At 41.6% G+C, this 19211-nt stretch overlaps 7 protein-coding genes across 8 annotated transcripts; 5 read left to right on the top strand and 2 right to left on the bottom strand.

Annotated features, from left to right (window-relative positions):
- Positions 1-123: 123 nt before the first annotated feature.
- On the top strand, positions 124-1091 carry LOC108097975 (putative peptidyl-prolyl cis-trans isomerase dodo). The gene is made up of 3 exons (XM_017200592.2): positions 124-258; positions 364-702; positions 901-1091. The coding sequence occupies exons 1-3, from the start codon at positions 201-203 to the stop codon at positions 1008-1010; spliced, it is 507 nt and encodes a 168-aa protein (XP_017056081.1). The 5' UTR covers positions 124-200; the 3' UTR covers positions 1011-1091.
- On the bottom strand, positions 1075-3920 carry LOC108097974 (protein penguin). The gene is made up of 5 exons (XM_017200591.2): positions 3361-3920; positions 2552-3254; positions 2087-2489; positions 1545-2014; positions 1075-1324 (listed from the first exon to the last, which is right to left on the bottom strand). The coding sequence occupies exons 1-5, from the start codon at positions 3816-3818 to the stop codon at positions 1139-1141; spliced, it is 2220 nt and encodes a 739-aa protein (XP_017056080.1). The 5' UTR covers positions 3819-3920; the 3' UTR covers positions 1075-1138.
- Positions 3921-4195: 275 nt separating this feature from the next.
- Positions 4196-6739, top strand: LOC108097976 (chromodomain-helicase-DNA-binding protein 1). 2 transcript variants are annotated; one of them, XM_017200593.2, is made up of 3 exons: positions 4196-5028; positions 5326-5720; positions 6055-6739. In XM_017200593.2, the coding sequence occupies exons 1-3, from the start codon at positions 4372-4374 to the stop codon at positions 6074-6076; spliced, it is 1074 nt and encodes a 357-aa protein (XP_017056082.1). In that variant the 5' UTR covers positions 4196-4371; the 3' UTR covers positions 6077-6739. The 2 variants fall into 2 exon arrangements, with proteins under 2 accessions (XP_017056082.1, XP_017056083.1); XM_017200594.2 differs by having other exon boundaries at positions 4207-5028; positions 5326-5751.
- A 143-nt stretch (positions 6740-6882) lies between these two features.
- LOC108097980 (NADH dehydrogenase [ubiquinone] flavoprotein 2, mitochondrial) lies at positions 6883-8117 on the bottom strand. The gene is made up of 3 exons (XM_017200597.2): positions 7965-8117; positions 7314-7832; positions 6883-7142 (listed from the first exon to the last, which is right to left on the bottom strand). Exons 1-3 carry the CDS (start codon positions 8001-8003, stop codon positions 6972-6974), a joined length of 729 nt encoding a protein of 242 aa, XP_017056086.1. The 5' UTR covers positions 8004-8117; the 3' UTR covers positions 6883-6971.
- Positions 8118-8358: 241 nt separating this feature from the next.
- LOC108097869 (glutamic acid-rich protein) lies at positions 8359-10713 on the top strand. The gene is made up of 4 exons (XM_017200405.1): positions 8359-8491; positions 8548-8838; positions 9040-9227; positions 9330-10713. Exons 1-4 carry the CDS (start codon positions 8374-8376, stop codon positions 10512-10514), a joined length of 1782 nt encoding a protein of 593 aa, XP_017055894.1. The 5' UTR covers positions 8359-8373; the 3' UTR covers positions 10515-10713.
- A 208-nt stretch (positions 10714-10921) lies between these two features.
- Positions 10922-12207, top strand: LOC108097977 (coiled-coil domain-containing protein 137). The gene is made up of 2 exons (XM_017200595.2): positions 10922-11064; positions 11125-12207. Exons 1-2 carry the CDS (start codon positions 10982-10984, stop codon positions 12032-12034), a joined length of 993 nt encoding a protein of 330 aa, XP_017056084.1. The 5' UTR covers positions 10922-10981; the 3' UTR covers positions 12035-12207.
- A 270-nt stretch (positions 12208-12477) lies between these two features.
- Positions 12478-16911, top strand: LOC108097978 (transmembrane protein 41 homolog). Its single transcript, XM_017200596.2, has 4 exons — positions 12478-12929; positions 13083-13353; positions 14445-14573; positions 15892-16911. The coding sequence occupies exons 1-4, from the start codon at positions 12908-12910 to the stop codon at positions 16400-16402; spliced, it is 933 nt and encodes a 310-aa protein (XP_017056085.1). The 5' UTR covers positions 12478-12907; the 3' UTR covers positions 16403-16911.
- Positions 16912-19211: the final 2300 nt, after the last annotated feature.

Consider the following 19211-nt stretch of genomic DNA (forward strand, 5'->3'; position numbering starts at 1 on the left):
ATCCGAGTTTCGTACCAATGTTAGACTAGGTGGGTGAAAATATTCCTACGGTGATGCCAACTTGTAGGAAGCTGGATTTTTTAGGGATTACTGGTGGGTCGCAAGCATCTGGGGGAAAGCCATTCAACTGTCTTGCAACACTGGCATCTCGAATCGCGAAAACTACTTAATCAATTGTTTTAAAATAAAGCTTAACCAGAATGCCCGATGCCGAACAATTACCCGAGGGCTGGGAAAAGCGCACCAGCCGCTCCACAGGTGCGGATCGATCATATATATTGAGTGTTATATAGCGGCAAGAGCCCAAATATATACCGGCATGCTAAAATCCTTTATCTATGATTGAATTTGTTTTTTTGACAGGATTGAGCTATTACCTAAATGTGCACACCAAGGAATCGCAGTGGGATCAGCCCACGGAGCCGGCGAAGCGGACCGGCGGTGGTGGATCCTCTGCGGCCGGAGGAGATGGCGCCGACGAGGTGCATTGTCTGCATTTGCTGGTGAAGCACAAGGGTAGCCGGCGTCCGAGTTCGTGGCGTGAGGCGAACATCACCCGCACGAAGGAGGAAGCCCAGCTGCTCCTCGAGGTCTATCGCAACAAAATTGTCCAGCAGGAGTCAACCTTCGACGAGCTGGCCCGCTCCTATTCCGACTGCAGTTCCGCCAAAAGAGGCGGGGATCTCGGAAAGTTTGGCAGAGGTAGGAACGCAGGTATCCCGCAGGGGGTACAACTTTTATCAGCCCAAATATTAGCTTAATTGTGTTCTTTGAAATATGTGTAAGATTTGCAAGCGATATCTCCTTTTAACCGACTTTTTCGGTTGGATTTGTAATTTAGTGACGACTTCTAGTTTGTAAAAAGATTCCAAATACAAACTTTCTTAATCTTCATCACAGGTCAGATGCAGCCGTCGTTCGAGGAAGCAGCCTTTAAGTTGAGCGTTGGCCAGCTATCTGGCATCGTCGATAGTGATTCCGGCTTGCACATTATCCTGCGCAAGTCCTAAGACTTCTCGACCACCTAACCCGCACTCAACTTACTCACGTCAACTGAATAAAACGGATTTTACAGCCATTTCAATATAGAATTATGTATTTTAAAATGTTAGGTTTTGTCTAAGCTAAAAAGGGGTTTTCATTTGCCAATGTTTAGTTTGTTGGCCAGCAATTTGGCCCCGGGCGTCTTCTGGCCCACGAGCGTTTGGCTGAGGCTCTTCTCCGCCACGATGGCCTTTTTACAAGTGTCCAGCAGCGCAGGACTCTCCTCCACCAGCTTCACCAGAACGAAACAGGCACGGTTTACGCTCAGCCAGACTTTCAGCTGCAAGAATCGATCATAGTAACAATTAAAACCATGAAGAATCGGTTTAACTCGTAAAAAAATCTTACAAACTAATTAATTAACTTTTATCAATGTCAATAAATTTGTAAAACACATTACCCCCATTTATAATAATAGCAATGTTATCATATCCTTAAAAATTAAAAAAAATTACTTCATCTTAAGTTGGTTTTTAAACATGTCTAGTTTCAACACTTACCACATCGGTGGACAAGTTTTGCAAAAGCTGTTGGCTGAAAGGAGTGCCCTCACGTTTTCCATCGTTTTTAAGGATTTTCTTTAGCACAATGTGCATGCCGGCCTCCTCTATTCCACTAACCAATGGAGCCGCCGGCTCCTCCACTTTCGCCTTTGCTTTTTTGGGCTCCTTTTTGGCTTTCTTCAGCTTGGGTTCGGCATCATCTTCATCCGCCCCTTTCTCTTCCTTCTCGCCATCTTCCGCACTCGCATCCTCTTCGTCATCATCATCCTCTTCGTCGCTGCTGCTGTCGGCATTAAGCAGTTTCTTGCGCTGTTTAGTGGCCTCGGCTATGATTGCCTCCACATCGTTGTGGGGCTTCTTTTTATCCTGTGGCAGCGGACCGGCGGCATCGGCTGAAATGCGCCACTCTGGTTGTGCAATCACTTTCGCGAGGGCTGTAGTTGCCTTCTCATATGACTCGCCTTGAACTAAAGAACAGAAAAGACATGGCCATAAGCATATTTCCTTTACACAAAACCCTTTTTAATTTGGGCACTCACTGTGATTAAGAACGTCGGCGGTGACCAGACCAATGTGGCTGTTTGACAGCCAAAAGTCCGCTTCCTCAGCGATGGCTTGTGCAATGGGCGCCTCGATCTGCTCGAAGATTTCCTTACGGCGCAGCTCCTTTTCCTTTTTGCCAAATGCCAGGCCCTCGTCCACAACCCGAATGAATTCCGGATGGAAGCAGGTGGTATCCCCCGGAGCGACCAACCATTGGATTACTCGTCGACCATATTGGTTCCCCACCAGCGTCTTCAGATCGCCGTGCAAATTGTCATAAATGGCCTTCTTGGTAGCCTTCGTGTCGTCCAAGGAGTTGAGCAGCGAAATGAGGAACACGTGGCCGTGTTCGTGAGTCGCAATTTTTAGGAGATGCTCCTTTATATTCTTGATTATTGCCTAAAGGGTTGTGAAATGAGACACTGAAGTACTTTTCCACTTGGCTTATATTAATCACTTACTCTGCGATTCTTGGGCGTTGCCTTGTAGAAGCATATAGTACCTGCCTCGCTGCCCTCCTTGGTGGACAGCATGTGGGGAACTAGGGCCGAGAATGTGCTCACAGTTTCTTCCAGTTTCTCCTGGTCGTCTTCGCAGGCGCGCAGGTATTCCAGCATTACGGCGTGAACCAGCGAACTGTCCACAAGCTGCTTATTGGCCACATGATCCAAATTTGCTTTCACCGAGCCCAAGATTGATGCCTTCATGTTCGTAGCCTCCTTGTAGGTGTCGCTAAGCGACTTAACATTGACATCCTTGGCCTTGCGATAGAGATCACCGTAGAACTCCTGGCGCATGTGAATGCGCTGTTGGGGCGTGGCACTCTGATACATCGTGTCCAGCAATCCACTAGCGATGCTGTGTCCGGCCAAACGGACAATATGCCCGTACAGGCTGTCCACCAGCTTCGATTTGGTGGCCGGGGCACCGTATTTGAGCATTCGCTGGACGCAGAATTGCGCGTACTTCGACTGACACATTTCCACGATGAAAGGCAGTAGTTGCTCGGAGATCTCGGCCCGCAGCGCCGGCGAGGCGTACTTCAGCATGCATTGGAGAACGCGGGCGGTATCGTGGGCCTTCACAACTTTTGAAATAGTGTCTCCGACGTTGAGCACCTTGTATATTTGTTCGACCAGTTTGTCCTTGTTCTCTGTTCGGCGGCTAAAATATAAAAAAAAATAAATTAATATTCAAATTATGAGAAAGCAGTAAATAAGCAGCTCGAAAAATCCCAAAAGTATATACATTTATCCTAGGGCATGCTCACCATCGCAGCTTCTCGTAAATCTGCTTGGCCTCCTTGGTGATCTCGTAGGTGTCTTTGGAGCTCTTGCGCTTCAGTTTGAGGTCCTTTTTCTCCTGCTTGAACTTGTTCCAGTCCTGTTTCTCGCCCTCCGCAGGCGTCTGTGTTTGTGGCTTTCCACGGAACTTGTTGCCCTCTGCAAACTTGTTGCCGCCAAACTTCTTGCCACCATTCGCTCCCGATTTGTCGAATTTCTTGTAACCGCTGGCTCCGGGCTTGTCGAACTTTTTGGCACCTCCGGCGCCAGGTTTGTCAAACTGTTTCCCCGGTCCTCCGGCGGACTTGTTAAACTTCCCTGCGCCTTCCGCTCCTTTGGGCTTAAATTTCTGTCCATTGGCCGGCTTGCCCGGTGACTTGTTGGCCTTAAGGGGCGTGATACTTTTGGACACCTTGCCAGTTCCCTTTGGGTCCGAACTGACCATGCTTTCTGCGTTTAATTTTTTACTAAGTCTAGTTGAAAACAAGTGCAGTTAAATTAAAACTACACGTGCTGCCGATTAGAGGTGGAAGAACCGACGATAAATAAAGCCTCTTTCATTTCTAGTTGTTGCTGCAGAGTGGACAGCGCGTTAAAATACTATCGGTCTATCAAAAATACTAAATAGAGTGTTTTAGGTTGTGGTACAATAAACTTAAAAACAAATAAACGCTTCGTAAGTATTTATAAAGAAGGCATTTTTGAATGGCGAATATATTATATATATGTATATTTATTCATTTATATTATAATTTTATTCTTATTCATCAAATTGCATTGCTTAGCATAATTTCAAACAATCTGTGATTTTAACTTTGACAGTCGCTATCGATGCTTTAAATGAAACTAACGGGCCTATCATTCAGAACTCATCTCTAATAGTGTACAGTTGTCGAAAAACTCGGAATTTGTTTACTTGTAGTACGCGGCAAAAACACAAAAAAGGGGGAGCAATTAGCAATAAGAAAATCCTAACCAGAAAACAACTCAGCCGTAGCATGGCGAAGTCGGTAAAAAAGAAGGTGGACAAGCAGGCCCGTAAGAAGCCGCAAGAATCGGCGGGTACCAAACGCAGAAACGGGGCTGCCGATGAAAAGGATGTGGACGACATCCCATCAACTTCACTCCACAATGCTGAACCTTCCAAGAAGCCGTTGCCAAAACGCAAATCCCGCACAGTCGTTCGTTCGGGATCATCTTCTGATAGCGATGATGCGCTCCTCAATGCATCGAAAAAGCGCAAGCTGGACAAGCGCAACCTGTCACCACCGAGCACTTCTGCGGCCGCCAAAAATGGCAAGAAGCCCGTCTCCTCGGATTCCGAGGACGATGTCACACTGGACAAGAGTCGCCGCAAAACAAAGAACGATTTACAAAATGAGGTAGGCACTAACGACGACGTCCCTAAAACATCACATCCCAACTCTGGGAAAAAGCCGTTGCCAAAACGCAAATCCCGCACAGCCGTTCGTTCGGGATCATCATCGGATAGCGATGATACATTCCTTAGCACATCCAAAAAAAGCAAGCGCAACTCGCTATCGAGTACTTTGGCGGTTGCAAGAAATGGCAAGAAGCCCGTCTCCTCGGATTCTGAAGACGATGACACACTGGACAAGAGCCGCCGTAAACAAAAGAAAGATTTGGAGAACGAGGTGAGCCCTATTTCTTCTGATTTTTTTTATATGGTTTATTAATTCAAGATCTAAGCATGCCATAACTGCAAGATTGTCACGAAATTCAATGCACTTAGCACAGACGAGTCGGAAAAGCAGTTTAGAGGAAAACCATACCCCAATTGTTCCAAGAGGAATACATTCTATCGGTTTCAAAACTCGTTTTTGCAAGTTGCAACAAATAATTAATATCGAATGTTTTTTTCTACTACTTCTTAAAAAGCATTCACAACAATTACCTATGTATACTTAATTTTCTTTTAATCCTTTGTTTAGAAACCGGAGGCCCAGTCCAAAGCCACGACCTCGAAAGTCGTAAAAAAGGCTCAAGCCAAAGGACGAAGTAAGAATTCCACTGGTAATGCAGAAGATCCTGACCAGGAATGGGAAGTTGACCGGATCCTCGACTTTGTGGATGACGAGGATGGTGCCCGGTACAAGATCAGATGGAAGGGCTTTGGCCCCAAAGCCGACAGTTGGGAGCCGGCGGCAAATATGTCCTGTGACGCCAAGGTAGCAGCGTTTAAGCGAAATTTGGTTGCGCAAGAGAACGTGGACATGAAGGAGCTTCGTGAATCGCCGAACAAGACCAGGCGTCTTGTTAACGAGTGCTTTCCCAGAATAAATACACAGAACTCACGCTCCTCAAAGCGCTCTGCCGCCAAGAAACGGTGCGTTTAATATCTCTATATACAAAATAAGGTCAGAATAATGGCACAGCTATAAAGAAATGTCGTCCTAATATTTAGCTCCTCTTCTATTTTCTATTATTTGAGTTTGTTGAATTTGCCAAGTAAAGATACAATTTACTTTTATCCCCATAAACATATGTTTATCAGTTTAATTATAAGCCGACATTTAGTTTGCTCTTTAATTTTGTAATTGAGCAGCTCCTCAATTATCTGCTGTGTCTCATTTCTTCTTTATTTTGTTTGTATTCTGTAACCCAACTCCCACTCTATTGTTTACATACTGATTTATGCTGATAACACACTTTGCTTTCAGCGTCTTTTACGGCGAGGACTGAGGAAAGGCAGTGGCTCCTCCCCCTCAAAATGGACATCGGCGGAGGCGCCAATAAAATTAAGTGTTTTTTTCGGTTTTTTTTTTAAAACACATACTCCCTGGCGGTGTAAGAAGGTCGAATTGGAAAAGGATATATTCTAAAATCAAGAATCAAATGATTATCTGAACTTACAGATAACACAGGCGAAGTCCTCACAAGAAACACAGCAGACACAATCCAATTGAAGCACACTCAACACATTGAAAAAAATTCTGATTTAAACCATATGTAGCACCTTATCAGGCGCTTGATTGCAGCACGGTATATATGTAGTATTATATCTATGTAGATGTGCTGCATTCATCCAGTGTAGTAAGTAAGCAATTTAAACCTAGACTCAGACACACAACTTGTACACCTAAGCGGAGATTTAACAATTTTAAACCTAAGTTTAGACCTCTGTGTAAGAGAAGTCCAACGCAAGTATTTGCCACAGCTGCAAATAGCCTCCGAACTATTCTTCCCAATCGTCTCCACTTAATATAAGTACGCAATAGTGTACATAACGTAATTACAAATGAATTGGCACGGTACGCCCAAGCCTACAATACGTATAATTAATAAATGTAAAAAAAAAGTCAAAAACAACTAAATTATAAACATATGGTGTTACTCCGGGAATAATCTGTATCTAGTATCATTTCCTTTTATTGTGGTTACTTTACAATTCTTAAAAAAAAAAACAAAAAAATCTTACTACAGTTGAAAGTATCCCAAACGCATAGCCTCTTATGTGTAGCATACTTTCCGAAAAAAAAATTGAAAAATCACTTATTAACGACTTCTAAGAGTTGCTTAACATTTATTTGACTTTCGTTCGACAATCAGTGATAGGTGCTGTTTCTTAGCCAACCCCCTAGAGGCCGGGTTGCAGTCCGAATCCGGGACCTTTGGGCTCCTCGCTCAGGGAAGTCGGCTCGCCTTTCGGCTCGCTGGCAAAGCGACCGTTGCGTGGACCAGGGGGCGAGATTTTATCCGCCTTCAGGTCGTTTAAGATGTCCTGCATGTCCTTGGCCGTCAGATCCTCCTGTAAGGGAAAATGAAATTTAATAAGGCATTCAGTTATCTAATGGCTTACCAAAATTTAAAAAATATAAAAGTGTCTAAAAGAAAAAGCTTTAGCAATAAATGCCTAGACCTTTGTTAGATTCACATCAAATATACTTCTTAAATTCATTCATTTTCATGATTTGCTTACATAGTAATCGTCATTGATTGCCACCATGGGCGCATTTACGCAGGCGCCCAGGCACTCGACCTCCGAGATGGTGAATTTCTTGTCCTTGGTGGTTTCACCGACGCCGATGCACAGCTGCTTCTTGCAGGTCTCCAGGATGTCATCGGATCCGCGCAACCAGCAGGGCGTGGTGGTGCACACCTGGATGTGGTACTTGCCGGTTGGCTTGCGCATGAACATCGTATAGAAGGTGGCCACCTCGTAGACGCGCATATTGGGCAGCTGGAGGATCTCGGCCACCTTGTGCATGGCGGAGATCGGTAGCCAGCCGTATTGACGCTGAGCAAGATCGAGCAGCGGGATCATGGCGCCGCGCTTGTGGCCCTCCGGATAGATGCTTAAGATTGCCTCCACGCGCTTCTTATTCTCCGGCGTAAACTCGAACGGGATGCTTGGATTATCCTCCGGCGTGTCGCGGTGCACGAAAAGATTGTCGCTGGCGCGGGCACTGCTAGTGGCAATCGCCCGGATGTTGGCACGCTGTAAATTGATCACATATCCTTAATGTTATTGTTTTTCTGGTATTAAATTATATAACCAAGCGGGTCTGAGTAGTAGCCCCCCTGCATTCCTGGCTATATTTCTGTACATTTTCGTCGTTTTACTACTCACCACAGCGGCCAGCGTTTTGGAGGCACAGTTCGTCAGCATTTTGGCTTTTCCAAAATAATGAAAATGCTGAAAATTTGCTATTATGTCAAGTTGCCTGCTGACAGTATTTTAACAAGCACCGCTCACAGCTGATTTCGGAGGAGCGTTTTTCAACACTTTTTTAGATATGGGTATCTTTAAGAACTAGAATAAATTTGGTACATATACTCTGGTACCATTTTCATAAACTCTTAAGATTCTAAGTTCAAGGAATTTTTCCACATTTCCGATTAAAACGTAACATTATTAACCGATATATATTGCTGTTATTACGATGTGGTTTCCAACACTGGCGCCCTTGTCAAAAGGCTTGCCTATCAGAAGACGCGCAAACTTGAAAATTTATCGACAACCGAAGCTAGTTTGAAGAATGGAGAAATATCCTCGAGCTCGTGAATTTCTTGGGCAATTATGCCAAAACGACCAAGTAATGTCTCAGTTCGAAGAGGAGATCAAGAAGAAAAATGAAATGAGCGTTGAAGAAAATGGTGAGAGGGTAAAATAACATTTTTGACAGACACCAACATGTTTTTGCTTGTCAAAGAGATTCGCCCGAAGATGGTGGAGCTTATGTTGGATCTACATCTAGCCAAACTGGGTGCCGCCAACATGGAGACGAATGGGGAGACGCTTGATAAGGCGTCTACCTTGATGCAGAACGTTCACTTTCAGGCAATGCGAATCGAGCAACAGCTCGACGAGGTTGGTTTGCCGGACATAGCTACCAACGCGATGAAGCTGAAACAGGAGCAAGCTCAAGCCAAGTTGGCACTCCTTTTGGAGCAGAGTGCCGAGGAGGAGCAGCAGCAGGCAACTCTTGAATCCCGTAATATCGGTAAGCACTTTCGGAAAAACACATTACCCCTTAAAGCACAAAAACAGGTAAGATTTGTTTACTTTTATTTCCTAGAATTTATATAACTTTTCATGGTGATATTTATATGTATATAGATGTACATTTTAAATACTTATTTGTAACCATTTGAAATAAAGAACTTGATTCTTTTACTTCCCATTAAAATTATTATATTTCTAGTGAAGGAATTTCGCCTTGAGATGGATTCCAAAAAAGAGGAGGAAAATAAGCTTATCGACGTTAAAGAGGAACTAGACCAGGTAAATCAAGAACTGGAATCTACGAGCAAAGAAATGACGGATAATCTTAACAAGAAGATAGTGGCTGTAATACAGCTTAGCAAGCGTATCACTAATTTGCATACACAAGTGGGTACTTACGATATATCCATAAGAATTTTGGTATAATTAAATAAGTTTTTACACTTATTCACTTGCACGGTTTTTGTTATTAAATTTGTATTTTTTCAGTTGAAACAAAATGCTATCGATGGATATGTTAAACAGCGTTTGAATAAAAATGAAGTCTTTGCCACCAAACCAACGATGCTCGCTAGTCAACCACCACCGACACAGCTTCTAGTAAATTTATCTAACGGCAGCGGGACATCACTTTATTCCGCTAAAGACTTTTTCAGTAACATTATACTGACAAAAGCCAAACAGGATAAGAACAAAAGCAAGGACAGCAAAGATGAAACGGACCCACCGCTTCGATCGATTTTAGTTCAACGCAAAAGAAAGAATTCCGATCCCTTTCCTATTTCCTCGACAAAGCGTGTTCGATTTGGGTCGGAGGAGGTCCGAGTTATAGATTTTGAATCCGAAGAAGAGAGTTATTTTTCTGATTCCGAAATGCTGAAGATGCCAGAAGAAGAATCGGAGGAATCAGAAGATTTAAAAGAGCAGGAATCAGAAGAAGAATCCGTCGGAGATTCGGAACAAGAAGTTGATGAGGATTCGAACGTAGAATTTGAGACAGATAGCGAGGAGCAGGGAACAGAGTTCAATGGTTTAGAAGATGAACCAAAAGTGGAGAATGTTCTAGAAATCTCGGATCCTGAACAAGAAAGATCTCAACACAAATTAGTATCAGGGTCACCTAAATCGGGATCAGACGGTAATGATTCAAATGGAGAAACATCAGAAGAGGACAAGGCAAAAGAGGACAAAATTGGAGAAAAAGTCGCAGCTGAACTAGAGCAGCAAAAAACGACTGCGATTGAGACGCAGCAGCTGGCTTCCAAACGCGAAAGACCAGAAATAATCAGCGTGGATATTATATCTAATATCCAAAATATGACCTTGACAGACATCGATAACATACCTAGCACCTCAAAGGGCGTTCGCAATCACTATACATCTAGTCAGTTAAATAAATATGTCACATTTGTGGATGATAACAAAGCCCCAGAAATCAAAAAACTCAAATTGGACGACGAGATGTTCCCAACGACCCAACCTCTGCCTGATCTCTTTAAGAAACCATCGACGGCTTGGAAGGAAAATGAGGACGAATCTCTGCAATTTGAGAACAACGACTCGCAATCTCTACAATTTGCGTCTCCCGAATGCGAAATGAGTGATGATTATCTGCTTAACTTCAGCGATAATGATAATGATGATGGGTCTGCTGGCGGCCCGTACATTCTATAATAGCCATGAAAAGCAAAAGACTTAAAACCTTTTTATCATCAAACAAATACTCTATAAAATACTTCATTAAAAGGTTTTTTAAATTAAACTTTAGTTGGCAATCTTGAAAAACAAAATGAAACCAAAGGAAACTGAAGGTGCTTACATTGTGAAAACGGCTTAAAGCTTAATCATTTGAAATAAATAAATTTGTAAACAATCTGTTTATGTTATTACAATTTGGGAGCAGTAAATGTTTAATCATAAGTACTTGATAACCTTTAACTAGTTCAACATTCGAGTTTAATATGTTTCGCGGCCATATTTAAATTAAATGGTTCAAATCTTTGCTAAAAATACGTTTTGGCATATTGAGGGTATGCTTAGGTAGTTTAAATCAAAAATCCTTTGGTAAATTTTACCACTGCGGTCACATTACCACGAGTTTATTTTATAGTTTGTTTTCTAAAATAAGGAAATTGTTCCTAATGGCTCGGAAACGAAAAATTCCCGTGCGGAAACACCACGGTATTCGCGATCCCCTGAAGCAGCAGGAACAGAAAGAGAAGAAGTATTAAAATCAGTCATAAAAACACCAAAATAACTTAATACTTCAACTCCACATTTTCAGACTCTCCAAAGTAACCAACAATCCGCCCGTTAAAAAAGATGAGCAGCAGGTGTCCTTCAAGTTCCGGCAATTTAAGCAGCTAGCCGATGCCACCAAAACGGGCAAAAAGGTGAAATTGGGACAAATTGGACGAGAGGATAAACCCAAATCCATTACAGGAGTAAAAGCAAGTGGTTCAGCCAAGGAAACGCGAAACATCAAACAGTTTACCAACGAAACGGACGAGGATTATCTACGCCGGGTCAACCGTATAACTAGTGCGTCCGTTCGGGAGGCCCACTATGAGGCAAAGTATGGAGTAAATGTCATAAGGAATCCCAAAACCGGAGAGATTACGGTGCAAAAGAGGCCCAAAAACGAGATTGATGAGCTACTAAAACAAAAACAAAAGGAACGCCGTTTGGCGGGCCAGAAAGGTCGAAAAAAGGTTCACACCCCGCAAAAACCAACCATGGATGCCAAAACCAGCAGGGAATTGGTTAAGAGAGCCTACAGAGAGGCCCAACAAGAAGTCGACACCGAAAATAAGCAAAATGCCGGGCCAACGGAGTACAAGCACGATGTTGTCGCCTTTGGGGAGATTGTCCATGCCCCACCATCCCTCAAAATCCTTCCGCGCAAGGCGGCCAAAAACGAGACAGTGCCCCGACCAGGACGCAAAACCAATCTTTTATTGAAATCCATGCTAGATCCAGCCGAAACTCAGTCAAATGAGGAGACACAGGATTCAATAAGTCGGGCAAAAGTGGCTGGTAAATCCAAAACAGCCTTTAAACCACCCACCAAGGCGCAGATGAAGGGTAAGCGAAAGGACCTGCCCTTGGCAACAAGGTCCATGCTTGAATCGGAGCGCAGCAAAATGGTTCTTCTGTACCGTCAACTCAAGAACAAGACGACTGCGGATGCTTAGTGTAACATAGACTACATTTTTACCTTGAATGGACTTTTTTTTTATTAAAGCTAATCAATTATATAACATAAATATATCTGTTACCTGCTGAAATATTAAGTGACTTTACTCTTGTATGCAATGTTTAATTAATTGATAAGATTTTTATAAAGTCAGGTTCTTTAACACGTAAATTGTAAAACAAGTAGTTTTATTTATGGCCTCCACAGTTTATACCAAAAATGAGTATAAATGCTTGGTCATATAATCAAAGATTGTTATAAATTTTAAATGCATTTAAATTAATCATTGGTATATATGTATTTATAATTAAATAAATTGAATATGAACAGATTAGCGCGAAATCTGTAAGTGTGACCATGCGGCAGAAAACTTGACATACATTTCTAGTATATTTAAGACATATTCGCGTACAAGGTGTACAGCGTTTATCAACGCCGCGCTCTCGGTCACACTAGTTTCGACGGAAATTTATGAAATTAATTTAATTTAGTTTAATTAATATTTCACCGAGAGCGCGCGTCTCAAAACACGGCCAAAGTTAACAATAATCAAGAAAAAACAAGAAACAAAAGAACACCGTGAACTTAGCAGCCAACGCAAAAGCTCTTGTGTCAACACATTGTTAGCCAACTTCTTTTTTTTTATATTGATTAAATTCATTGTGAGTACACACACATGCTCACGTACGTACAGACACGCGGATAGAGAGGAAAAACAACAAATTCTGGCTGGCGCGCAAATACACACACATAAAACATAACAATTGATAAATTGCCTAGACGCCAAATGAGTCAATCGTGAAACAAATCGGTTTTAGAAGGTATAATATATAAGCGGTTTAAAAAGACTGCTTGCATCGTTTAAACCGCAATGTCTTGCTGCACTGGTGTAGGTGAGTAGTTGTCGTTTTTGCTTATCAGCTGGTCGCAAGAACAGTGATTAACTCGTAGTTAGTGTGCTGGCCTCTAAGCAAAAGAACGTTTCTTAACCCGTAATTAGTTGAAGATTAAACTGATCGTTTGCACTTTTTTCTTAACGTTTTTAGAGATGTCTGCTAAGGACTTAACGCTTCGTAATGGCAGGAGTAGACTACCGCAGGAGCAGCTGCAGGATCAGGTGGCGGCACCATTGTTGCCACAAGTGCCGCAGGCGGAGCAACAGGACCTGAATCCACAACAGGCTACGCCGCAAAAACAGGCCATGTCCGCCGACGAAAGGAAGGCAACCAAAAAATCGTTGGTCATTGTGGCTGGCATCTTTGTGGCCAGTTTGCTTACCATGTGCTATGTGTACGCCATATTTCCCGAACTCAATGCGTAAGTTGATCTGACAGGGGTAAAGCTCTACGGATGATGTGTCTCCAGCGCATTCGTGCACCTGTAAGGTGTTAAGTGGGCACATGTTGTAGGTGTGTGTGTGTGCGAGTCTCGCTTGATTTGCGAGCAGAGATGACGGTTGAAGATCCGCTAAAAATAGCTAGATTACATTTAACTACGGTTAGCAATACCCATTTAGGTAAATAGAGTCCCAAATTGTTTTACAACTTGTTAGTTTATATTTTCTACCTGCTAGACGTTAGGTTTCAGTACATATATATTTTGACAGCTGTTAGATATAACTTATAACAGGCCAATTAAGACAGGTAAATAATATTTTACAATTTGAAATCCAACCTGTGGGATAAGAACAAGTTACACCAAATAATATAAAAACCCCACTACGTTTCGAATTAACCCGATTCATCGGAATTCATATTAATCAGCAATCATTTCGTTTAAAGTTCAAGATGTCTGTTTGTATATTCACAGACATTAAGTTTCCCCACTTTTTCGGATTTAAATTTGCATGGGATCAGCAAGTCATCGCATAATCTCTTAGTTTTTTGTTTATCAAATTTATTTGGCAAACGCAAGGGGTTGAGCACGATCGTCGGGGAGCACTCTAATCATTTTTAAGTTCCTTGCAAGACTGATTAATTTGTCGTCCGTAATTCATAAAGTGAAATTTTTCTTATCTGTTTGTCTATTATTGTACATGTCATTTACTGTTTCGCCATATAGTGATTATATAGCAGTTCAATAGTTACCAAATAATGATATCATTTACGACATTATAAAAGAACTTATCTTTCTATTGGGTGTTTGCTTCCATTTAAGAGGCGTTTCTGGGTGTAAAGATACGGGATTGTTTACAAAGCGCAAAAAATAAATACAATAACTTCGCACTAAGAAATAACTTAAATTTTGGCTGGAAAACGTCTGAATTTCCAGTACTATCAGGCGAGAGGGTTTATTCGCACTCGCACACATTCGCGCCAAAGTCACGCCACCATTTAATAGACATATATACAATACGTATTACATATGCTTACAACTCGTTTGGCTCTTGTTCTTCTCTATTTCCGCAGGTCGGAAAAACAACATTTGAAAATTCCGCGTGATATCCAAGATGCTAAAATGCTGGCGAAGGTCCTCGATCGGTACAAGGACATGTACTACTTTGAAGTGATGTTCGGCGTTGTGGTCGCCTACGTATTGTATCCTTTTACAAAAATCATATACCAAATCAAAAGCCAAGATCAAAATTGAAGGAGCATACAAATAGGTATAAAAAATCGGCAACCGATTAGATAAGCGTTAAAGAGTTCTTTCGTCAAGCGGTGACCTTGACCCGATTACCAAAAAAGAAGGCCTCGCACTACAAACTATTCATGGTCGCGCGTACAAACGTGCGTTTTTTATATGCCTTAATTAATTCACGATCACCGATCGGCGCGCATTGTGTGCATATAAATTAGGTGGGCAGCACACGGAAGTGGAAGCGAGATGGCCATAGGAAGCAACAGAACAGCTGATGTTGTTGTCCTGTTCGCTCTCGCACACGCACTTGCACTTTCTCAGGTGAACCTTATTCATTTCGGTTTTCCAACATAATCGAGAGTTATAAAATGACAACTAAATAAGTAAATATATAAAAGAAATTATTCACATTATTTGGAAGAACCAACCAAAACTGGAAAGAATAGGTCCACGTTGCGTATGAGTGATAATATAACTCATACGCACTGTTTCCAAATTTTAGTTGCAACCCAAACATCCATTTTGAATGCAGGTCCACCCCAGTTGATGTAGCATGAGCTACCTCAAAAAACGACTTTGAACACTCGTGTGACGCATTCTTTGTGTTTCTTGCTGTTTTTGTCGCAAAAATCAGCTGAGCTGGACACAACTTTTTTGTTGTCGTCAGTATTTTGATTTGTGTTTTGCATTTAGTGCTCTTTTTTGTTCAATTGCGTTTTTAGACCCCAGCCAAGGCAAAACAAGTAAAGCCAAAGCACATACGTAACTTTATGGCGATGCGCCAAAGTGTGAGTGAATACTTTTTATTGTCCCCGTGCAATTGTTATCGGACATTTGTAGAATACGTGTTCCGATGCCAGATGATACGATTCTGCGGGATTCTTCGGGGCCACTCGTGGCGATGGGGGTGTCATTGTCAACTCTTGATGTCTATAAATACCCGCCCACAGACTTTTGAGCACGCGTTCAACTAGTCGTACGATGTGTCTTTAATCCCATTTACAGTGATCCTTCTTAGAAAGAAGAAAATTTAAAAAGCAATAAACTGTAAAGAGAAATAATTTGACTAATTGAACAACAGCAAGAGCCGAAAACTGAAGTGTTTTGAATATCAAGCAGTTATCGAAATATTTTTTAAATATGTATAAACTTTTAGTGGGTTACGAGCTGAAGCATACCCTTAATTTAGTGACTACTGTATACAAAAATGCAGCTATTATTCAGATCGAACCGCCTGCGACTGGTTGCCTTGACCCAATTGATATCCATTTACAGCCTGCAAACATTCGCCATTCCCGGATCGCTGTTTTTGTCGATTCTGCTTGGATTCCTGTACAAGTTCCCTATTGCCCTTTTCCTCATCTGTTTTTGCTCGGCGCTGGGCGCCACCCTGTGCTATACACTTTCCAATCTGGTTGGACGTCGCCTGATTCGGCACTTCTGGCCAAAGAAGACCAGTGAATGGTCAAAGCACGTGGAGGAATACCGGGACAGCCTCTTTAACTATATGCTATTCCTGCGGATGACGCCCATCCTGCCAAACTGGTTCATCAATTTGGCATCACCGGTGATTGGAGTGCCGCTGCACATCTTTGCGTTGGGCACCTTTTGTGGCGTGGCACCGCCCTCCGTGATTGCCATTCAGGCGGGTAAGACGCTTCAGAAGATGACGAGCTCGAGCGAGGCCTTCTCCTGGACCTCGATGGGTGTCCTGATGATCTGCGCCTGTGCATCTTTGCTGCCCGGCCTCCTTAAGAACAAGTTCAAGCACAAGAAGGAGGCGTAAGCTGGTTCGATATACACACACATATATATATATGCTATTCCCCAAACTGAAACCAAAACAAACCCGAAAAAATCATTAATTGTAATTTATATGTACCACAGCCAAAACAAGAGGTAAACACACAAACCGCGTTTTTTCAAAGTATTTCAACGCGGCTAAAAAAAAAGCTATATGAAAAGCCCGCCCCAGAGAAATTTTCGGAATGCCACATCGGGTCTCGATCCATATATTTAAGTCTACAAAAAAATCTGTGTTTATCCTATTATTAATTGATTAATTTTTTTAAACGTATTCTTACCACAACAACTTTTGCATCATATATTTCCATCAATTGTTTTTAAGTTAGTGAATTTTTTGTTTAGTGCTATTGCAGTATTTACTAGAAAAGTTCTCCTATAAGTAAAACAAATTAGCAGAAATCCATTGAATATTATGCAATGTATGTAGGTTAAAACTGAAAAAAAGAATGTATGTGTCTGCAAGTAAATGTTAAAAAAAGACAAATTTAACAGCTTGGTTTCTTATTTCGGTGGAAAAGGGTTTCAAAAATAAAACGAAATGGTTTTAATTTGTAAATGTAGTTTTAAATATGTACGAATTTTACATTTTATTTTCTTTAAACATCTTTTATACACGACATACAATTATAGCTTTTTGTGAAAGCTTTCGCAGCATTTGGCGCGGGTTTCAAAATCTGGCTTTCAGAACTTTTTCATTTATTGCCATCAAAACTTTGGCTCCCATGTGGACTACCCTTTGGTGGGGTTTCAATTAGCCTTTTGTTATGGTTCGGTACTATTTTTTTGGCCGCCTTAATTTTGTTATTCTTAGCCTAATGTGGTTTTGGCCGCAATTTGATTTGTGTGCTCAATTAGTTGTGCAAACTTTTTAAAAGGATTAACTGCCGAAATCCCATTTAGCGAAAATATTTTTAATTCACTCTGGCAGTGATTTTCCGTTGGCCCACGAGAGTTGTTTGAAAACTGTCTGCCAGTTTGTGGTTATTTAAGTGTTGAAAAGGTCTCCAGACAGACGCTACAGGTGTCCCCAAACGCAAACCTCCAAAGAAAAGAGAACCATAGAAATTGTGCTGAGCGATACTAACACGCACATCATGGCCAAACATGTCTCTTATCTGCTGTTGTCCTGCTCTTCGTAATTGATTTACGACGCGTGTAGTGAAACATAAAGACGCGTGTTGGCGACTATGGTTACAGTGAGGATTGGCAAAAGGATTTTTTGTTATTACATGACAATTTTCAAATTATAAAAATAGGGGTAAAAAACATTCATATTTTGTAGGTAACATATTTTTACAAACCCAAGTATGCCCCCTATTTTGCCCTTATCGATTGAGTACTGTACGATCCAGCTTTAGTAGAATTTGTATTAACGACATCATAATTTCGGCTGCCATTCGTTACATTAGTACAAAGGCGTATGCCAACTTTTGGTAATTGCCTAAAAAATATGCACATTTTTATTGGTCTTAAGTAGTACAGATATGAGCCGATATGGGTGCTCCGAGTGTTTTTGTCTGTTTCAGGCAACAAATTCTGATCACTTAATGCGCCCAGACAAATGGGAGTGGCAGGGGAGGGAAAGCCAGCCAAAGGATATCGTAATCGTTTGTAAATTATGCACTTCATTAGTTGGCAGGCACGGGCTTTGTCGATCGATTTACATAGCTTACGTTATAGCGTCTCACGCAAATTGACGAAAATTAAATTTTGAATTTGTATTAAGGCCATTTACAAGCTGCAATCGACTTCTTTAATATAGGGCTTTAGGAACTTAAAAAAATATATTTAAAACAAAAAACAAAACAAACATTTGAGTCAATTTTAAAAAATTTTCGGGTTAACTTTTAAATTAGTAAATGTTTTTTTTTTTCCTTAGGTCCCCTATAATGTTTTTAATTAAACGCAAATGACAGATATGCATGTTTTTACACATTCCCTTTATGGCACATTTCTATGCTGGTTGCCTCTATTTTTAGCCGAAAGGTTAATTATTTTCGCTTTAATTACGTCTGCCCAAATGTGTTTTTTTCGGCAATAGAAAAGGCCAAATTGTAAATCTGGAGTGTGTTTTCTGTGCTCGGGTAGGCGACTCTAATCCACTTTGTCGCCGAGTCTGCCAATTATGCAAATCAATCAAGGCTTAGGTAGGGGCGGACACACTTGTCCGCTTCACTAGCGAACGTGCCCTTTGCAATTTTTGCACTGACAGTGCACAGTGGGACCTATTTTGAAGAAAATTATATACTTAAAATCCATAAAGTGGTTCCCAATACATTCCACAATAAAGAAACTTATACAAGAAATACATTATAAATCAAGTGACTACCTGACTTATGGCCGCAGGAAAATAAATCTTTTTGTTTGAACCAAACTGAATAATAATTCATATATTACTCTTGTTAATTCTTAACCCTGATTTTTTCGGTTGAACTAGGATTACATAATTTGGTCCTTCGAGTCGAATAAATGTGGTTAGCTGCAGTTAAAGTCGAAGCCATAAAGCAAATAACCTGACCCAGTGTCGTGGAACCCAAGTGTCTGAAGAGCCTGGAGCTTGAAAGCGAATCTGCAGTTGGCCGATGATTGAGGCCCTGGCTTGGCACTGATGTGAAGTGAATTGGCTGACGTGACCGGGGCTAACAAAGACTCACAGTTTGCCAGTCGTGTATTATTTTTTAATTGCCGGGTCCTGGACCCATGGACCTGCACAATGTTTTGTTTCAAAGAAAATGAGACATTCCATTGTCCATCGAGTGCTTATCAATGAGGCCAACCAAAGCACTCGC

This window comes from Drosophila ficusphila, unplaced genomic scaffold, assembly GCF_018152265.1.
Source record: "Drosophila ficusphila isolate 14025-0441.05 unplaced genomic scaffold, ASM1815226v1 contig_197, whole genome shotgun sequence".
In the NCBI taxonomy this organism is placed as follows: Eukaryota; Metazoa; Arthropoda; class Insecta; order Diptera; family Drosophilidae; genus Drosophila; species Drosophila ficusphila.